The 22,235-nt window shown below is 33.2% G+C and overlaps 3 protein-coding genes across 5 annotated transcripts; all 3 read right to left on the bottom strand.

Annotated features, from left to right (window-relative positions):
• Window positions 1–292: 292 nt before the first annotated feature.
• LOC111397438 lies at window positions 293–2,529 on the bottom strand. Of its 2 annotated transcripts, none has more exons than XM_023024376.1 (4): window positions 1,970–2,529; window positions 1,627–1,771; window positions 835–931; window positions 293–745 (listed from the first exon to the last, which is right to left on the bottom strand). In XM_023024376.1, the coding sequence occupies exons 1-4, from the start codon at window positions 2,251–2,253 to the stop codon at window positions 465–467; spliced, it is 807 nt and encodes a 268-aa protein (XP_022880144.1). In that variant the 5' UTR covers window positions 2,254–2,529; the 3' UTR covers window positions 293–464. The 2 variants fall into 2 exon arrangements, with proteins under 2 accessions (XP_022880144.1, XP_022880145.1); XM_023024377.1 differs by having other exon boundaries at window positions 293–665.
• A 13,702-nt stretch (window positions 2,530–16,231) lies between these two features.
• On the bottom strand, window positions 16,232–18,654 carry LOC111397436. Of its 2 annotated transcripts, none has more exons than XM_023024373.1 (4): window positions 18,076–18,654; window positions 17,319–17,517; window positions 16,910–17,003; window positions 16,232–16,789 (listed from the first exon to the last, which is right to left on the bottom strand). In XM_023024373.1, the coding sequence occupies exons 1-4, from the start codon at window positions 18,438–18,440 to the stop codon at window positions 16,536–16,538; spliced, it is 912 nt and encodes a 303-aa protein (XP_022880141.1). In that variant the 5' UTR covers window positions 18,441–18,654; the 3' UTR covers window positions 16,232–16,535. The 2 variants fall into 2 exon arrangements, with proteins under 2 accessions (XP_022880141.1, XP_022880140.1); XM_023024372.1 differs by having other exon boundaries at window positions 16,232–16,825; window positions 18,076–18,651.
• Window positions 18,655–19,344: 690 nt separating this feature from the next.
• LOC111397437 lies at window positions 19,345–21,409 on the bottom strand. Its single transcript, XM_023024375.1, has 4 exons — window positions 21,037–21,409; window positions 20,741–20,885; window positions 19,891–19,987; window positions 19,345–19,801 (listed from the first exon to the last, which is right to left on the bottom strand). Exons 1-4 carry the CDS (start codon window positions 21,321–21,323, stop codon window positions 19,512–19,514), a joined length of 819 nt encoding a protein of 272 aa, XP_022880143.1. The 5' UTR covers window positions 21,324–21,409; the 3' UTR covers window positions 19,345–19,511.
• Between the last annotated feature and the right edge of the window lie 826 nt (window positions 21,410–22,235).

The raw sequence follows: 22,235 nt of genomic DNA, 5'->3' as shown, positions 1-22,235 counted from the left end.
GTGATCCACCACAAATTTGTTCACCAATTAATTAATGTTGTGCATCACAATTGTTTAATAGAAATTTAAAAAAAAAAAAAAAATAGTGCCTAGTAAATCTTTCCTCATGTCAAAAGTAAAATGTTCTATGTTAACTCTTTTTGAACGTCTCCGTTCGACAGTTGTTTCACTTGTTTTTTATACTACAGTAAGATGTAAAGATGAAGAAAAACACAATGAACAAAACCATTCATATATTTGTGTAAGCGTGTGTAACTAGAATAAGTGAACGAAAGAATTTCTACAGGAAAAGTGAACACCATAAAATTACTTTATTCTTATTAAAAAGCAACTGCGACAATTCACAAAAAGACAAACAGATAATTCTCCTGATGTCATGCAATTCAAGAGCCATTGCTAATTCAAGAGTTCGTAATACATGGAAGCATGGAAAGTTCGACGAATATATACAACTCGAAGAGAGATTATTTATTACGTTTCATCAAAATCATCATTATCACCGAGATTACCAACCCAATGATTGATTTTAACAAATTATTTGAAGAGTCAAATCTTGTACTTCCATTGTCATTTTGAGGCATTCGATCAGCTTCAGTTAAATTCTTGAACAATATGGACCAATGGATCATCCAATCCATCACGTCCACCACAATCCCCTTCATCATCTGCAAAAAATTTGTAATCGACCCAAATGAGATATCATTATCGACTGTACCCAGAGACGGCTGATCGAGAATAGTAGTAGCTGCCAAAAGCAACACAGTAAGGAGTTATGTGCATATCTTCTACAGCAGCATGGGATGAATACCACAAATACATAATCGAATTTCTTACCGAGACTCCTGCGTGATTGGAGCAAATCCTGAAAATCTTGGTTTTGTATCACAGCATTCCACACATTTGAATCAGCAACAATAGATGAAACAACATTCTAGCACAAGAAGTTAACATAATAAAATATATTGTTTCTAGTACTTCTCAATAGTACGAGATGTCTTAAAATCTCAAACGTTTTTTGTAACGACCCGAACTTCTACATTCAAATCTTTTAGCTTTCATATTATCAATTGAGTAACTTACCCAGTTTGTACAGGGTTTTAACTTAAAATTCTCATAAAGCGATTAAGCAATTTGTTCAATTGGTACATGATTCAACTTAAATATGTCATAAAGCAATTGAACAACTTGCTCAATTGGTACCAAAATTCAACTTAAGTCTCTCATGAGACGGATATCAGGTTTTAATTTAAGTCAATGTTTCTATGAGATTCACAACTTTTTAACAATATAATTCATCAATTTTTATCAAAATTTACTAAAAAATCGGCTTTAATCCCCACTAAATATGGGCTAAGAAGATGGGGCCTCGAATGATACTCTTGAGGGTGACCTTGGGGATAGAGCAATTCTAATAGGACTATGGTGAAGCACAGACCCAGATTTCCATTGATTTATTGATAAGTTCTCAAAGACTCTGGGAGGGCACGAATATCTATGAGAGATTTGATGGATATAGACTCTTTCGAAACAGACAATAATACTTGAACACAAATGTTGGATCATTACACTTACTGTAAGTACCTATTCGAACTTTCTAGTCAAAACGAGAGGTGTCAGCAGAAAAACCTGAACTCGTGGGCTTTGATTTAGAAGCTGAAATGCTTGAATAGCACCCGTAGACAAATGTGAGTTTGACCGCAGCGATGAGTTTGGATGTTGATCTCCTACAGTCATGTCCTCATGTCGAACAGGATTAGATGAAGCTAGAAATCTGAAAATTTAAGGTAGAACCCTCAAAAGTTTCAAATAATAAATAGATAATCAAAACCAGGTAGAATTCACTTATTCACATCCTCTGAGAACCAAGGCTTGACTAATCTATTCGCAAGAATTGACTAAAGGGAGAAGATGAAATTCAATAAAACGGTAAGAATCTAATTTTGTAAATCGAAAATCATCTATAACATACAATTGGCCTGCGTGCGATAGTTCAGAAGTTGCTTCTCTTGCTTCCTGAAGAGTGGGCAGGCCGACAAAAATAACCCTAGGCAAAGGCTCACCGGCCGTAACCCTCAGCTCCTCCTTCGATTGTGACGAAGAAGCCATCAGTGGTGAGTCCATCGCTGCCGATGAGCGGGTGGACACGGCAGCAACCGAGACCGGATGGTTCTCTACCGTGAGCCGCCTGGCTCCATTCATCGGCAATGTCCTAGTCACCTTCAACGCGGCCTTCATCGCTCCGGCGCCTCCCATACCTTATCACTAGAGTGTTTCTCGATAAGAGACTCTGAACTTGTACTAAATAATGGGTAAGGTAACAAGTAACGTCATAGAACGTGGACGGTGAAAGAAAAATTAAAATAATATCAATTTTTTTATTTGCACAAAATTGATTGATTTGTACTTTCTTTTCTTCATTGGCAAAGTCTCCAATTTTTTTAATCAGCGATCGATCTCGACCATTTAAAATAGGGACGAAGGTGGAGTTAAAGGATTGGAGATACGAGAGAAATGGATGGTACTTGGTAGTGGAAAGAAAGAAAGCAAAAGTATGAGATTCCCCATTTATTTTACTTGGTATTTCCATAAACTAGTAGATAAAAATTATTAAATGCTAGGTCCAAAAATAATTTATACCATATCCTTAAATTTTATTGAATCTAAAATTTAATGTAGTTATGTTGCGATATATATTGATGTTAAACACTCGTAATACTGTGTAGAATTATTATAAAAAAAATAACAAAAAGTAATATTCTAAACAAGAAAAAGGATAAATTCTACTGTCATGGTCGGCTCAACGATGAAATCATCTGAGCAGTCACCAAAGCCCGTAATATGCAAGGTCCCAAAATTTTGAAATTTATATTATTTTAATTTTCCCCTTTTTAATAATGAATAGTTCTATTAAAAAAATAGTGAAGGAAAGATCAAAATAAAATCCAACCTAAGCACCCACCCCCCTCTCGGGGCCCTTTTTCCCATTTCTACTACTGTTGACCCCCCCCCCCCCCCCCTTTTTTTTCCCATTTCTACTACTGAAAACACCAAAGACTTTAAGATTATGTAATCAAAGTAATAAATCTTTCAATTACAATTAAATATTTGCAATCAAAGCATCAATTTTGATTAATATACCGTTTATGGTATTATATTGATATTCTTTTTTGAGTTGGTTTTGATATTTTTACTTATTAATTGGTGAGGACTCTATGGTGAGCATATCTTTAAGAAGGTTGTACTTTTGTCTTTTTATTTGTATTTGTAATACCAGTAATATGTTAGGAGGGTTTATATTTATTTATTTTGGGATATATTTGCTTCTTTAATTCTGATGATCTTCTCCATTTTGCATACATAATTGAACACAAGTCTTTTTTTTTTCATGGTTTATATATATAGTTGATACTTGTGTTTTTTAGATGATTATTGAAAATTATGTATTCCTTCACCTAAAAAACATTATGATCTTGATTCTTGATATGCTCAAACTTTTTCATTATTCTTGAAATTGTAGTGTTCATTAGTCTATATCATGTTTAATTTTTTATAAAATTATCATAGTTTTGAATTGTACTGCATATTTTTTTTAGCATTTGATAAATGAATTACATCACAAAAAAGATTGAATGAGTTAGCTATTTTGTACATTGAACATGATTCATTACATAAACTTGATTATGGAGTTAATCAACATAGAAAATACTGTCAAGTGTTTGATCAATTTCAACTTCATATTTTTAGACTAGAGGTTTAATGCTTTGTTTTATTTTGAGCTACTAATTATTTATATTAATAAAGCATTCAAATTAGCATAGAAAATATATACAAGATTAAAATGTGAAATCTTACATATAAGTTAAGGATCCGTTTGATTGTAAAAATGAAATTTATGTGGAAAAAAAACGAATTCCATGGAATTGAATTACCCAAAAATTGTTTTATTGAGAATTAATGTTAATCATTGTGTTTGATTGGTATAATTTTTCACGTGAAAAATGTTGAAATAAAAATATTTTTGGGTATTCATTTGGTTTTGTTTTATATGAAAATTGACAATTAAAGAAGTATAATTTACTGGTATTAGGGATAAAATTTGTTTCTAATGTCAAAAAAAATCAAGAAAATCATCTATCTTTTGATATTTGTTTTTCTTTGTTTTACATGAAAATTATCAATTAAAAGAAAAAAAATTTTACAATTAAGGATAGAATTTCTTTCCATTGCAAATAATAATAATAATAATAATAATAATAATAATAATAATAATAATAGTAATAATAATAATAATAATAATAATAAATGAGGAACAGTAGCCTAGAAAACCAAAAAAAGTCCCCTTTTCGAAAAAACCAAGAAAATCAGTTTCATGAAAAAAAAACCTATCAAATAGCCAAAAAGTGGAAGTTGGAATTTGAATTCCATTTTCCATGGGAAATTCATGCCTATCAAACATGCCCTTAAGTGATAGGTAAATTTTTGTATCTTTAAAAAGGCGGAAAAATCCTAGTATAAATGTGATTCAAGTCTATTTCTTCATATTACTTTTCGTTTACATTTACATTTGGTCCCTTTCAAAAGATTTGTGGTTGAGTCGAACTCGTGATTAGGAAGTGGAGGATCAAGAAGTTCATGCACTTTTGAGTTTTGAGAAACACAACTTTGCATAACCCAACCTATTGACCAGAATGATTTCTCAAATCGGGTACCTAGACCATCTCTAATGTGAGACCCAAAACACCAAAATGCACCGTTTTTTTGTTGCAAAAGAGCTCCAATGCAACATTATACTTTACACAATTTTACACCAAAATGGTGCAAAGTGTATAAAGTCTTTTTTACCATTTCTTATCATTTTCCAAATAAATTGATTAAGGGTATTTGTGCTATATATTTTTTAATACAATAAATTATTATTATTGTTATTATTATTATTATTATTATTATTTGCATTTAAAATAATTTTTAAATGTAAAAACTAATAATTAGTGAATTAATATAAAAAATATTAATATCGTAATATCCAAATTCAAATTGCATTGCACTATTTTTTAATGGCATAATTTAATATTTTCGCTGTTGTAGTGTTTTTGTTAATTGTACTATATTTTTTATATTTATTAATGAATTTAATCTTTTTTGTAATTTAACTTAATAATTTATTTAGTAATTTATGTTTTTATAAAATAATTAAATAAATAATATTTCAAATAAATAAATTACTAAGAATAAAAAAAGGGGAAGAAAATGGTTAAAAACAGCTCATTTAATGTAATTTTTTGTGTAATGATTGGAGGTAAATTTTAGTTTGGTGCAAATTTTAGTGCAGCGTTGGAGATGACATTATAAGAACTTCAAAAGCTTAAGGCAAACCTTCTATAAGCCTATTAAATAATCAAATTGGTGCTCCGATGACCGTTATAGCATGCTCTCTTAGTGGCCTCAATGATGATTACAAAAATTTGGGCCCCCTCTTTATACAAAATCATACTTTTTAGCAAAATTCCTCCTAAAATTTAGCTAAACTCTCTATTCTTATCAATAAAAAAATTCTAATTCAGCTAAATAATATAAAAATGATAATTATATCATTGTGATATTGCTGATTAGGGATAGCAACGGGGTGGGTATGGGTCGGGGAAACTTCTCCCACCCTGCCCCACTAGATAGTGTCCCGCCCCATACCCATTTAAGTCGGGGACCAGTTGGGAGTAGGGTGAGAGCGGAGCGGGGCGGGGCGGGGCGGGGCGGGGCAAGGTCTCTACTCATTTACTGCCTCATTTTAATTTAGTTTTTAATATATTTTAAGTTTAGTACCTTTTGTAATAATATAATATTTTGACAAACATTATGCCAATTCTCCTTACTCTTCTCAAAAACTTTGAGAACTTGAAGTTTAACATAATCCTTGTTATACAACAACAGAGGAAGAGCTGTAGTAAAATTGAAGGAATTCATCAAGCAATATTGTGAACCGTTCAACGTCAAATAGCTTCTCAATCTTGAAATGAAAATCAAATCACCAATGCCAAAACAATTGTCTTTCACCATAACTTAAATCCACAAACAATACATTCACTCAACTAAAAATACATCCAATATATTCTAATTGTGCAAATTATTGGATAAATTACAACGTAGCTTGTAGAGAAACATAGCATAATGCAACACTTCATGTTGTAGATCTTCAAGAGCTAACATCTTCTTCTGAAATGTCTATATCTAGCTCCTTAAAAATTGGTGACTGAAGAAGTGTATTAGTTAGACAAATGATATATCTAACTATTTATTACTCAAGTCCATTTGAATGAAAACAATTTACCTCCTCTTCAATATCCATGTCACTTAATTTTGTACAGCATCTAGAATATGATGTAGGTAATGAATGTTCTATCAAAAAATAAAACTAGTTAGTAATAAAGAAATAACATAAATAACAATTATAAAAAAAAACATATATAGTTATATTTATCGTACCATGAATGTCAGACCATAACCGATCTTGAGCACACATTAAAGCTTCCAAAGTTTTTGGATGAAGCCTATTTCTGTGTGGACTAACAAATCTACCACCGGTACTGAATGCAGACTCTGACGCCACAATAGATATTGGAATGGCTAAAATATCTCTTGCAACTTTTGCCAAAAGAGGATATTTTATTGAATTTGTATTTCACCATGCCAATATATCAAAATCAATTGATCTAGGCAGTACGGGCTCGTCTAAGAAAGTGTCAAGCTCTGATTTCATACCATTATACTAGTCATATTAGAACCAAATAAATCAAATTGTGGCAACCGATCCTTTTTGCTCATATTAGTAATTATCTAAGTTCTGTTTGAAGATTCAATCATATTACCACTTGATCCATGTTTTATTTTGTACTCATTTAGTAGTTTTTGACAAAATCTTCTAATATTTTGAATCTCAAGATTCGAAAATTTAAATCTTGGATCCAACACACTAGCTACTGCCAAAATTCCATAAATCTCACTCCAATATTTTTCAAACTTGTCAATCATACTTAAAGCCATCATTCTGATTTCATCATAAGGAGATTTCATCCAATCATAAATTGACAACTTTATCTCACAAATATAAGAAAAATTAAAAAATGGATGTTGGGTACTTGGTCCCAGAAAATATTTCAGTCTTTTCAAAAACACCTCCAACCTTTCACATATCTCTTTCGCCGCCAAATTCCAATATGCATCACTAGGCAAGCATTTATATTGTGTCTCACGTTGCTTTAGTCGAGGAAAAACATCCATATATTGTAAAGCACCGTGAAGCATTAAATAGGTAGAGTTCCACCTCGTTTTGCAATCTAGTGCTAACTTTTTGGAACAAGAAATTTTCAATTGACGTGCTGAAGTCTCAAATTTCTCTAATCGTTTTGGAGTTGCTGTTCAATATGCAACAGTATCACGAATTTTCTCAACACTCCAGCTAATGATCTCTAAACCATCTTTAACTATCAAGTTCAATATGTGTGCACAACAACGCATATGAAAAAATTCACCATTCAGCAGAAGTGAGCTACGAGAAAGTTTATCTAAAAGAATATTGATTATGGCATCATTTGTAGTACAATTATCGATGCTCAAAGTAGACAACTTATAATCAATATTCCAATCCAATAAGCAATCCATCAACGATATACTCAATGCCACAAACATGTGCGGACACGGTACATATATGAACATGTCTCCAATATATAAAAATAACATTAATACAACAAAAATTAATTTAAGTATTATATAACAATAAGCTAAATTAACTTCATACAAGATAAGTACCTCATAATACGACTTTGAAGTTTCCAAGCATCATCTATAAAATGTGCGGTGATGGTCATGAATCTTTTATTCTAATTGGAAGTTTACGTGTTTGTAGTGACTGCAATTTTGCTATTGTTCCTCTCCAATAAGCTCATCACTTTCAATTTCTCACAATCATAAATTTTCAAAATATCATTCTTTATAGTGTTACGAGAAATATTCTTAAATAATGGTTGTAAAGTATTCGTGAATCTTTTAAATCCAATGTGCTCAACCATCGAAAGAGGATACTCATGCAAGATTATCATTTTTCCAAGTTCTTTCTAAGCATTATCTTGATCAAAAGAGTAAGTACCCAATGAAACCCTTCCACATGCTTCCTTCAATGGATTCAATATTGCTTGCTTAATATTTTTTTGATTTCGACGAGGACATCTCATATGTTCGTGCAAATGTTTTGTCCCATTCTTACTTTTAGCCCCTAGTTTTCTTTCACAATAGTTACAAATTGCCTTTCTTCTCCCTTAATGACCTTTTTTTGAAGTGGTTCCATACTACCAAAGTCAATTTCTTTTCTTACCTTGTCTACTATCCTCTTCCTCATCACACAAGTCTATTGGATCTTGTTGTGTATTTATATGATTAGGTAAGTCTTCATGGGATGGATTATCACTTGATCATGCTGAAGTACTTCCAATGCTCGGTATGGATGTATAATGCTGTAATCCAGGCATCTGAAAATAGAAAGAGGGTATTCGTTATAGCCTTAAATTTACATTCCAAGTCAACAACAATATTGTTTCAGGCCTCAAGTAGAGGAACACTTTTTGGAAAACTGGCATCAAAGGTTCTCTTTCCTCAAATTATGTGTTTCTAATTGAATATATATGGACTTGTTGAAGTTTTTGATAAAATTTACCCTTTCACGAACAGTATTTCAGTGGACAGTACCAAAGAATTAATTGGAACCTTCAGCCCTCAATCAGAACCTTATACACATGAGATGCCCGAGGAGACAACCTCGTCTAGCATATTTGCTAGAGGATCATATTCAGCCAAAACACAGGTGAATTCAATCATTGTTCTCTTATTATCTTTAATTCTTTATAACAAATTGTCTTCGACCTTTCATATCAGAAACTTAAGTAATATGCAACTATTTGCAGTCCGATAGTTACTTCCAAGAAAGTTAATTTGTTAATATAGAGGAGCTCAATCTCTGTGGATACAATAATTGTATTGAGAAATAGAGAGACAGAGATTAAGTCATTTGTCCCATGCAAAAAAATTACTGTACCAACATTCTAACCTAGAGAAGATAGCATGGAGATTGGAGAAGATGAAGGGCTTGAGATATTGTCAAATTACCTAGGTCAAACTTGAGCGACAGTGAGAGACACGAGAGTGATTGAGACTCTGAGTGGCCGGTGGGAGATGATGTGAAGAAGTCACGGTAACTGCAAGTCGGCAACCCTAATCACTAAATGATGGCAGATGGGTAACGTGGCTACTGTAGGTTTTATTTATTGCCTTATGGCTTAGCGGGAAACTAAAGCCTAGGAAGTGGGCCACTTAGGAGTTACAATTACAAATGATGTTCGGCTTGGCAGTTGGCATCTTAACTTCAGACTTATTCTTTTTTAGTTTTAATTTTTAAAGATTAAATGGAGCGAGTGTGGGGTGGGTGCCTTGTTACCCGTCCCCACCCCATACCCGAGTCGGGTCTAAGTCTCCCATTCCATACCCAACCCATTCCCAATTAAGCGGGTATTACCCGCCCTGTTCGGGGCGGGACCCCGCGAATTTTGGGTTTGGGTTTTTTTACCATCCCTATTGCTGATTGTCAAAGTTGGTGCTCTTTTCTTTTGGAGGGGGCAACTTTTATGTTGCGTTTGACTTTTCATTAAGGCCATTTTTTGTTAATTTATTCTTTTATCATAGTTCATCAATTTCACCTATTTCATTTTTCCAATTCAAAAATTTGAAAGTTGCTATCGGTTGACCTTTTTAGCTCGTCAGCCTAAGTGTATACTACCACTTAGAGCATCTCCAATGCTTATCCCAAAACACCAAATGCACCAAAAAAGGTGCAAAATACCTCCAATGTAACACCATGGCCAGTCATGAGGCGAGGCAAATGAGGCTCTCACCTCAGGCCTAAGACCATAAGGGGCCTCATTTCAGCCCATGCTTTTTTTCCCCCAAAACAAGGCAAAGCAGGCCAAATCCAATGGTGTGGGATTTAATGTAAATTTATTGAAGATAAGATCTAAAATAGTTAAATTTGAGGTTTATTTTCTTGAAAATGATGTGGAATTTGATGAATTTATATTTTATAAATAGGTGTCTATAAATATTGACGTCATTGTCTTATTTTTGTACAAAAACTTTGTGAAGATAGATATTTATGTGATTTTATTTGTTAAATCCATGTCATTGTCTTATTTTTGTACAAAAACTTTACGAAGATATTACTACATTTTATAATTCTTTCATTCTAAATCTGCTTTAAAAGGGATGGAAAGTCGTATTTTAATCTATATGTATATTTTTGTTTAATTTTAATTGATAATAAATCTTTAGTCAACTATGCTGATTTCTTAATCCGCACTTCCACACTTGGCACAAGTTCATTAACTCTATGATTAAATCTTTGGTTTTGTTATTTTATAATATAAATCATTTTTATAATATATCTAGTTGTTATTTAAATGTTAGTTTTAAGTTAGCAATAGGTCGTATAATATACTGTTGAATTTTACATTTACGTTGATTTCGCCGGGGCCTAATTTATGGAATTCGCCTCGAGTCCCGACAATCACAGGACCGACCCTGTGTAACACCAAATTTTGCACCATTTTGATGTCAAATGGTGCAAGGTGAGTAGTGTTGCACTATATTTGATACAACACTATTCACTTTGCACCATTTGGTGCAAAGTGTCAAAGTTATTTTTACTGTTTTCCTTTCCAAATAAATTGATTAAGGGTATTTGTGTTATTTGTGTTATATATTTTTTAATACAATAAATTATTATTATTATTATTATTATTATTATTATTATTATTATTATTATTATGTGCATTTAAAATTTATTTTAAATGTAAGAAATAATAATTAATAAATTAATTAAAAGAAGAAAAAAATTTAAAATATAACAAACATGATTTATTAATAAATTTAATCTTTTCCGTAATTTAACGTAATTATTTATTTAGTAATTTATGTATTTATAAAATAATTATATAAATAATATTTTCTGATAAATATATTATAAAGAATAAAAAAAAGGGAAGAAAATGATTAAATACTGTTCATTGGTGTAATTGTCGATGTAATTATTGGAGATGAATTTTAGTTTGGTGTAAAATTTGGTACAAAATGGTGCAAATTTGATGGAGCGCTAGATATGACCTTTGGACCTCAAACCATTGTTTTTAATATAGTTTATATCACTTTTTGTGTTTTACTTTTACAAATTAACATGAGTTATGTGACATAAAATGTACAATTTACTGTCCTCCTCTTCACTCAACCGACATCAAGAATGCTACGGTGTGGTCTTATGGAATGATCAAATTTAACTAAAGTATTCCAAAAATTCAAACCAATCATATTTTCCAGGGCAACATAGTAAAACAACCTTAAAACTCCCTCCACATTTCCCCTTAAACCCTTTCCACTCTCAAAATCCTTTTACCATTACACATTATTCATGGCTTCCTTTCAAAATCTCTTCCTCGCTCCTTTACTTTGAGTCTTTCTCTCTCTTCCTCTTTCTCACTCCTCCATCCATGGCCTCCTCATATCCAGAGGGTTACCAGCAGGCCTCTCCCCGAAGGACATAAAGTCCTACACCGAGTCAGAATCCGGCTTTCTTGAAGTGTTTCTTGAATGGCCATGCTTGACCAAATTTGATACCATGGCTTTGTCTGATAGGGCTGTGAGAGCAAATCTTACATATGGCAGTCTTACTGGAGTTGAAGGGCTTTAACAAGAAGAGCTTTTTCTATGGCTTCCGGTCAAAGAAATCATTGTAAATGATCCCACTTCAGGTCTCATACTTTTTGACGTTAGTGTTGCTCACAAGCAACTTTCACTCTCTCTCTTTGAAGATCCACCGGATTGTAATTCAAAAAGTAAGTCACTTTTTTCTTTTCTTTATGGTATTTAGATCTTTATGTATATGCCAAAAAAGACCATTGTCTGCTTGTAGCATTTGCTAGAACAATGACTAGCGAATTAGGTTACTAGTACTACTGATTTTAATTGGATTCTTCTTTTTTTTTTTTTAAGGTGTGTTCTATTGGTTTTATTTTTCATGAAAAATGTCATTTTTTCACTCAAGTTCCTATTTGTGGATGTTAAATTGACAATTTTTCTTGAAAAATATTTTTCAAAAGTTGATTACGTGATCATATTTTCCTCAAAATTAATGAAATCATTTTTTTTTAGGGAGGAGTGTGGTTTTATTTTCGAGGCAATTCGCTCTCTCTCTCACATTTACCTTTTCTTTTTCAAGAACTGCACTACATGTACAAGAAATCTGTTACAGGTTTTCAACAGGGAGACAATGCAGCTTTATACCTTTTTCAATTGCATAGAACATATTTTCATTCCATACAAATTCTGTGCTTACCATTTTTTTTTTTTTTTTAGTTTAAAGTTTTATAGTGTTAGTATTAGAGAAAACATAATATTTCAAATAATTTTTCTGTCCCAATTTTTTTATTATTCTTTACTATAATCCCTTTTATTTTCTTTTGAAATTATGCATGCTTTGGCAATAATGCAGGTGGATTCAAGAAAAGATAAACTTCCAAAGAAGATCACAGTCCTATTTGTAACTTAATTCGGCCTTATTAATTGTACGTTAACAGGGCTGTGAAGATTTGGAATCAGATTTTCTAATTAGATCAGAAATGCTAATCTTCCCAACATCTATGGTCTCTTTTTCATTCCACATGATTTTTTTTTTTAATAATCAGAACATATTTGACATGCAGCATTAAAGAGGATTAGATAGTACCAAACATTACAACGACAAAAAAATTGTTTACAAACAAACAAGCTTCCAATTAGCTAAATAAAGTATGCATTCTTTGTATAATTCTTGGGATCTTGGGGCTTGAGCAAAGACATAATCACAGACACAGAAAATATCATAATTATACTCTTCACTGGAGTCTTCCATTGATAAGAATCTAGGCCCCAACGAAGGCTATTTTATTGGATTCAGTTAGGAAACTTAATTATATCATCTACAATTTATTTAAAAGTGCGTTATATTATTTTGAAAATGTCATTTTTCCCATTCAAATTCCTACTCTTGAATGTTTGACTAACAATTTTTTCCATAGAAAATATTTTCCAACTTTTGGTCACGTGGTCATATTTTTCTCAAAAACAAGAAAAATATTTTCTCTTAAGAAGGAGCGATTTTTATTTTCTAGATAATTCACTCTCCGTTTCTATCTTTTAAGTCTTATTTTATCAACTCTCTCTCATTTGCCTACAAATAAAAGATGGACAAATATATTATTTTTCTAGATTGAAAACTAAATCAATCAAACACATTTAATTAGTAATTTCCATCCAAATAAGTTATAGGCAATTCAATTATCTAAAATTTATTTTCTTTCCATACAAATTTCATGTGAGCAATTAGATGCACCATAAGTTCAAAATACATTAAGAATGACACAAATGTTTAGGGGGTTAAACATACTACTCAATTTATAGAGAAATTCCATATTATTCACTCATCTTTACAATTTTTTTCAAAGAATTCTTTCTGTTTGTTTCATTCGGCTACTCAATTGAAATCCATTAAATTTTTAACGGAATATTTGATATAACGGAGGACAATGTATTGATAAAACATAGGTTCTTGATGCTTGACATTCCTTTGGTCTAATTGCTATTTGAAGAGTTTATTATTTATGGCTATGAGTTCAATTAATGCTCTACTATTTTTAATACTAATTTTTTGAGTAATTTTTAAAAAATAATTTTAGTGTTAAGTTTTAGTTGATTTCTTAAGTCGATCACCAACATGGTGCTCAACATTGCAAACAACAACACCTTCAGGGATGGATCAAAGGGGCAAAACATTGCCAACGACGAGGTTGGCCTTCTTGTTACAGTAGAGAAACTGGCCGGTGTATATTCCCTCAGCGGCGACAAAGAGCTCCTTTTGGTGCTTGTATCGGAAATGGTGCTAGAAGGTGACACGGGCCAGTGGGCCGCCACGCCCAAGGTCATGGATTATCTCTGTCACAACACCCTTAATGTACCCATTGCGCTCGTTGAAGTAGAGGGAGCGGAAACGGGCCAAGCCCTTGTGGTGGTGGGTGTGGGACTTGAAAACAGAACCTACTCTCTTACGCTGTGCCCTGATTACATGGCCCATTCTAGTGTGTGCTTTCCCTATGTGCCGGCGGATGGGAAAGAGGAGGTAGAGGCAACGGCGACAGAAGTTGGGAGTTGGCAACTGAGACTATTATATATGAGGAGGCAAAATGGGAGAGAATTTCGAGTTAATTGTTCCAATAGTCGCTAATCTTCAATGAGCAATCGAAAATATGGACCTAAGTTCAGTTGTCAAAACTCGATATTTTAATTTCGGTGACCAAATTAAAGATATGAACCTAAGTTCGATAACCATTGAAACAATTAATTCGAGAATTTCAGTGAGGCCAAGAGGTGCTGTGTTTGGATTGTGTTGTCCTAGGTTTTGTTTGGTTATATGATTTGCTTATTCCAATTGGGTATAGACTGCGTTTATTGGTACCAGTAATTGTACATTACGGAAAAATACATATATACATCAATACAAAATATTAATTCACATCTTACCATGTCATGATAATATTAACTAAAAATACTATATTGATGATTAAATATGTTTAAAATACTAGCTCCCAAAATTAAATTCCAAACTAGAATTTGTAACCGATGTAAACTTAAATTGCCTCATTCTAAGTCCTTCCATAAACAGAATTTAATTAAAATATATATATATATATATATATATATATATATATATGTATGTATATATCTATGTATGTATGTATGTGTATGTATGTGTGTGTGTGTGTGTGTGTGATGAATGTACACATTCATTACAAGTCGGTTTGAATACAGAAAATATTACTACATCGAAAACACAAACGTTGAATCATATTAATCTTCTAAGGCGATCAATACATATATTGTTCGACGAAAATACTGTCGAGATTTCATTATAACCCCATGTATGTTTTAATATAATTTTGGGATTTTGGACGTGGAATATGAAACAACACTAATTTAGTGATTTTGTTCTTTAGTTTGACATAATAAGGGCATGTTTATTAGAGTAATCTTAGTTAGGTAATGAATAACTTATTATTTGTTTACTTTTTTCACATTCTATTTTTACTATGGGCATGTTTGGTAGTGATCATGAGAATTTATTTTTTGAGTGTTAAGGGGAAAAGTGAGCCCCACCTATGATTGAAGAAGCAAAAAATGACGACTGAAATAGTAAAATAATCGTAAAAAATCAATTTTTGAGGGAAAAAATTGTTATCTAATGGGTGCTATATAAAAACAGTATATATGGTTTAAAAAAATGTTGAAAAGTATATTACAAACATTTATTAAATAGTAGATACGTGGCATAATTTCCTCTGTACCCCATGGCCAAAGCCCATTTAGATGGACAAGTCAGACTAATGATGGATGGGCAACAAATCAGTTGGGCATAAAAATAATAATAATAATAATAAAATAAAAAATTCTCTATAAAATAAATATTTTTAAATTGAAAATCTTGGATTTAATCAAATTAACATATTTTGTTATGCAGTTCAGATCGAATTGTCGAAGTGATCCAACATTGAAGAAACAATCCAATATTTCACACTTGCTATATGACTTGACTTTACGTAGTTTTTTTACTAGTCTATTTAACGTGTTCTTTGAAGAGGTGAATAAAAGCAGTTAAATTGAAACATCGAATAAAAATGGTTGTTTGGGTTCATGTGGAAACCAAATCGCTTTGAAACAATTCGAATTAAATTTCAATAGTCAAAATACAATCTTTTGAGATCAATGATTTAAGTTTAAAATCATTGCTTTTTATTTATAACAATACTAATAGGGATGGCAACAAGAGTGGTTGAAATAATGCAACCATTAACATCCCCGGCCCCCATGAAGATTTTTGGGAGACGAAATGGGTAAAGGACAAGAACCGTATGAGATGAAAATATCTCCATTTATTGCTTCGTTCGATTATTTTGAAAAAAAAAAAATAATGAAATCAAAACCATAAAAATAACATAAAATAAAATAAAATAGAATAATAACATTCTGGACAGGTCCAAGAAATCCTTCGCCATCAAGTAAGAAGTGCGCCCATCTAACCAGCTCAAAGTAGAGAGTCAACATTGACACAAGTTCGTGAAAGAGCTCAAGAAATCCTTTGCCAATTTAGGAGATACTGACATGGAATATTATTGAATGCTTACATCACAGACGAAAAATATTTCTCGAAGTGGTTAATTACGAAAGTAGCGCCATCAGCTTGTGCTTAAAGAGCAACATCAACAAACACACACGAGCTACATTGAGACTTCTCACTATGATATCCAATGTATAATTCAATAACAAACAAGTAAGATTGTATAGTATTGTACAACTTGTATTTGCATCACAATGACAAGCTTCGACAAATTCATGCACACACTGCAAAAGGAGGATGATAACTAATCTCTTTTGATCAAAATTACCATTATGGCCATGACAGCCAATCCCATGAAGGATGCTTCCAAAGCCGTGTCTAAAGAGTTTAATCTCGCACTTCCATTAGAATTCGCAGATGCTTTATCAACTTCAAAGAAATTCCGAAAGTAATCAGACAAGCTGCTTAACATATCTACCACTGTTACCTTGATTTTCTTGAAAACATCTTTAGGCTTACTCCCATCAGTGGATTCCCCGGAATCGGATGATGTGTCAACTGTGTTTAGAGTTGATTGATCCGGAAGATTATTACCTGCCAATAAAAAGACGATAAAGATGTATACATATTTTTCTAGCAATCACTAGATGAATGACAGACATAACCAAGATTTCTTACTGTTCTTATGTGATTGGAGAAACTCTTGAAGCTCTTGGTTTTCTAACACTGCGTTCCACACCTTTGTGTCATGAACAATTGAAGCGACAACATTCTAGCACAAGAATAGATTCAGCTATCATAATAAAAAATTTAAGGTTGGTGCCGACTAAGCTATAGCATTAATGAAATTATATGTATCTACTGCTGCCCAAAAATTTCATGTGCTTTGAATGCTCAATGTTGAAACTAGTGCATGTCCACTACCACTCCAAACATGCAGATAGTATTCGACTTTGAGTTCAAAATAAATTAACAAATTATATATTCCATGTCCGTGCACATTAAGAAAATAAAACAAATTCATACATATTCAGTTAGAAAAATGCACACCATCCTAGAATAGAACGAGAGATATCAACAGGAAAACCTGAACTCTAGAGCTTTCATTTAGAAGCCTAAATGCCTGAATAGCATGCATCAGCTCTCCGGAGACTGGTGTAGACCTGTCGGTAACGAGGGCTTTATTCTCCAATACTTGTGTGTCTGAAAGCACCAATGAGCTTGGGTGATGATCTTCTATAAGCAAACCGTCATATGCAACGGGCTCAGGCGAAGATAAATACACCCTGAAAATTCAAGAAACAATTACAGCGAAAATATCAAACGAACATTTGCTTGCAGAAACAAAAAGATAATCAGAAGCAGGACTGAATCACATCCTGCCAGAGCCAAGCTTTTCTTTAGCCATGGCTAGAGTTTCACAAGCAATAATTAGGAAAGTTGGAACCTAGGTCCTCAACTTGAGGTAATAATTTGAAAGGCACACAAATGGACTAATAGTGACTCTGTTACTTGATCTTAGTTAGCTGAACAAACCGTATCCCTTCCTCAAGCCTTGCTATCAATAGTGCAAATACAAAAGTAGAAAGGGGGAAAAAAAACGTTTATGGATCATTCATATCATATAATACTAAAATTAAAAGGATAAACAAAGTGAAGTGTTGAGCACTAATATAATTCCGAAAATATATGATCACTTGTGCTTTCAACGCAACAAAAAATTCTGTCCAAATGTTAATAAGACAGTAAAAAAATTAAATCCAACAATTACTTCAAAACTACTAATTATTTCAATAAAACATTCAAAAATTCAAATTTCTCAACGAAAATGAGTAATAACATACTTTTCGAGAGCGTCAGAGAGTTGAGAAGTTGCCTCTTTTGCTTCCTGAAGACTCGGCACGCCACCAAACACAACCCTAGGCAAAGACTCGCCGGCCGTCACCATCAGATCCTCCTCACCGCCGGCGAACTCCCAGTCATCGAGCTCCCAGCACCGTCTCTGCACATCGACCTCGGACTGTGACAAAGCCACAACGTTCACGTCCTCAGCCGATGAGGCCATCGACGTCACTGGAGGAGCGGATGTAGCCATTCGAGCAACGGCTGAAATCGGGTAGTTTTCTGGCGTGAGTCCTCGGAGGCCGACATTTCCCAGCGTTATCCCAGCCGCCTTCACTGCAGTCCTCATCGCTCCTCCGCCTCCCATAGTTAATTATAATTTGGTATATTTATTTCTACGTGATGATGAATGAAGCCCTAATTTGGATTATAAACCAATTGAAGAGTTGAATCGAATCGGTGTATCGGATGTACCGGTTGTCTCCTGAGAATTCAAGCGTGTTTCGATTCCGATTGTAAACCAGGAGACGACACGCGTAACTTGTCAACACACCTTAACGAGTAAGGAAGGATTACACGAGAGAAGATAAGAATATATATATTAAAAAAAAAATTGAGATAAATCAACTTTTTCTCCGTTTAGCTATTATTACTTAATCCACTTATGAATATTAATCTCTTTACAAAATGGTGTCATGTCGTGTACAGTCTTACTGACTCCAAAGTAACGTCAAGCCAAGTTAAAAATCCTGATGGAATTCATTAAGATTGTCTCTCGATAAAGTTTCGATTCAAGATAAAGTTAGAAGATAACAAGTTTAACTTGTAATTAAGAAAGTGACTAATTAGTAATGAAGGATTGCAGGATGGTAGATAAGAACGTATAAAGATGTCAAATAAAGAAATAATCTATCAAGATAGTATTTAGTACAAGTTCAGCAATAATAACATGACTGTCAATTCAATAAATTTAAGTTAATCCACGTGATCCACCACAAATTTGTTCACCAATTAATTAATGTTGTGCATCACAATTGTTTAATAGAAATTTAAAAAAAAAAAAAAATAGTGCCTAGTAAATCTTTCCTCATGTCAAAAGTAAAATGTTCTATGTTAACTCTTTTTGAACGTCTCCGTTCGACAGTTGTTTCACTTGTTTTTTATACTACAGTAAGATGTAAAGATGAAGAAAAACACAATGAACAAAACCATTCATATATTTGTGTAAGCGTGTGTAACTAGAACAAGTGAATGAAAGAATTTCTACGGGAAAAATGAACACCATAAAATTACTTAAAAAGCAACTGCGACAATTCACAAAAAGACAAAACAGATAATTCTCCTAATGTCATGCAATTCAAGAGCCATTGCTAATTCAAGAGTTTGTAATACATGGAAGCATGGAAAGTTCGACGAATACATACAACTCGAAGAGAGATCATTTATTACGTTTCATCAAAATCATCATTATCACTGAGACCACCAACCCAACAATCGATTTTACCAAATTATTTGAATAGTCAAATCTTGTACTTCCATCGTCATTTTGAGGCATTCGATCAGCTTCAGTTAAATTCTTGAACAATACGGACCAATGGATCATCCAATCCATCACGTCCACCACAATCCCCTTCATCATCCGCAAAAAATTTGTAATCGACTCAAATGAGATATCATTATCGACTGTATCGACTGTACCCAAAGACGGCTGATCGAGAATACTAGTAGCTGCCAAAAGCAACACAGTAAGGAATTATGTGCATATCTTGTACAGCAGCATGGGATGAATGCCACAAATACATAATCGAATTTCTTACCGAGGCTCCTGCGTGATTGGAGCAAATCCTGAAAATCTTGGTTTTGTATCACAGCATTCCACACATTTGAATCAGCAACAATAGATGAAACAGCATTCTAGCACAAGAAGTTAACATGATAAAATATATTGTTTCTAGTACTTCTCAATAGTACGAGGTTTCCTAAAATCTCAAACGTTTTTTTGAAACGACCCAAACTTCTACGTTCGAATCGTTTAGCTTATGAGAGACTTAAATTGAATCATATTATCAATTGATTAACTTACCCAATTCGTACAAGGTTTAACTTAAAATTCTCGTAAAGCAATTAAGCAATTTGTTCAATTGGTACCATTGAACTTAAATATCTCATCAAGCAATTGAACAACTTGACTTAAATCCCTCATGAGATGATTGCTCAATTGGTACCAAAATTCAACTTAAGTCTATCATGAGATGAATGTCAAATTTTAATTTATGTCGATGTCAACAATTAATATGCGATTTATGGATCCACAACTTTTTAACAATTTATTTCATCAATTTTTATCAAACTCTACTAAAAATTTGACTTTAATCCCCACTAAATATGGGCTAAGAAAATGGGCCTCCAATGATGCTCTTGAAAGTGACCTTGGGGATGGACCGATAGAGCATTTCTAGGTGATTTTCAGTGGATTTATTGACAGTTTTCAAAGACTGTAGGAGAGTACTGATATCTATGATATAAGTATGATATAATAGACTATTTCGAAACAGACAATAAGTATGATATAATACTTGAACACATATGTTGGATTATTACACTTGGTGTAAGTACCTATGCCTATTCGAACTTTCTAGGCAAAACGAGAGGTGTCAGCAGAAAAACCTGAACTCGTGGGCTTTCATTTAGAAGCTGAAATGCTTGAATAGCACCCGTTGGCAAATGCGAGTTTGACCGCAGCAGGGAGTCTGGATGTTGATCTCCTACTGCCATGTCCTCATGTCGAACAGAATTAGATGAAGCTAGAAATCTGAAAATTTAAGAAAGAACCCTTAAAAGTTTCAAATAATAAATAGATAATCATAATCAGGTAGAATTCACATCCTCTCAGAACCAAGGTTTGACTAATTTATTCGCAAGAATTGACTAAAGGGAGAAGATGAAATTCAGTAAAACAGTACAATCGGCCAGCGTGCGATAGTTCAGAAGTTGCTTCTCTAGCTTCCTGAAGAGTGGGCAGGCCGATAAATATAAACTTAGGCAAGGGCTCGCCGGCCGTAACCCTCAGCTCCTCCTTCGATTGTGACGAAGAAGCCATCAGTGGCGCGTCCATCGCTGCCCGTGACCGGGCGGACACGACAGCAACCGAGACCGGGTGGTTCTCTACCTTGAGCTGCCGATCACCTCCATTCATCGGCAACGTCCTAGTCACCTTCGCCGCGGCCTTCATCGCTCCTGCGCCTCCCATAGAGTTTTTCCCGATAAGAGACTCTGTACTTGTACTAAACAATGGGTTAGCTAACAAATAACGTGGCAGAGCGTGGACAGTGAGAGAAAAATTAAATAATATCAATTTTTTAATTCATAAAATTGATTGATTTGTACTTTCTTTTTTTCATTGGCAAAGACCATTTTTTTTAATCAGCGGTCGATCTCGACCATTTAAAATAAGGGATGAAGGTAGAGTTAAAAGGATTGGAGATACGGGGGAAATGGATGATACTTGGTAGTGGAGAGAAAGAAAGCAAAAGTATTGGATTCCCCATTAATTTTACTTGGTATTTCCATAAAGTAGTAGTTAAAAATTATTAAATGCTAGGTCCAAAAATAATTTATGCTATATCCTTAAATTCTATTGAATGTAAAATTTAATGTAGCTATGTTGCGACATATATTGATGTTAAACATTAATAATATTGTGTAAAATTGTTATAAAAAATAAAAAAGGTTATATTCTAAACAAGAAAAAGGAGAAGGTCTACCGTCACAGTCGGCTCAACCATGAAATCATCAAAGCAGTCGCCTAAGCCCGTAATATGCAAGGTCCCAACATTTTGAAATTTATATCATTTTTCCCTTTTTAATAATAGTTCTATTAAAAATGAATAGTGAAGGAAAGATCAAAATAAAATTCAACCTAAACAATAACCAGCTACCTAGTCCCACAATCAAAATCAAAGATGTTTGACCTTCAGCGACGACCCCCACCCCCACCCCTTTTTCTTTTTCTTTTTCTTTTTCGTTTCTTCTGTTAGAATTTAATGGTGTTAGTGGATGAAATCGGGGTAATACATATCAAATTTAAACATATCGTAAATACAATTTACTGTATTTACAGTCAACCTACCGTATATGCAACCTACTGTATTTGTAACTTACC

Source organism: Olea europaea, chromosome 7 (assembly GCF_002742605.1).
Source record: "Olea europaea var. sylvestris chromosome 7, O_europaea_v1, whole genome shotgun sequence".
Classification (NCBI taxonomy): domain Eukaryota; kingdom Viridiplantae; phylum Streptophyta; class Magnoliopsida; order Lamiales; family Oleaceae; genus Olea; species Olea europaea.
This window is presented reverse-complemented; position numbering and strand designations above follow the sequence as displayed.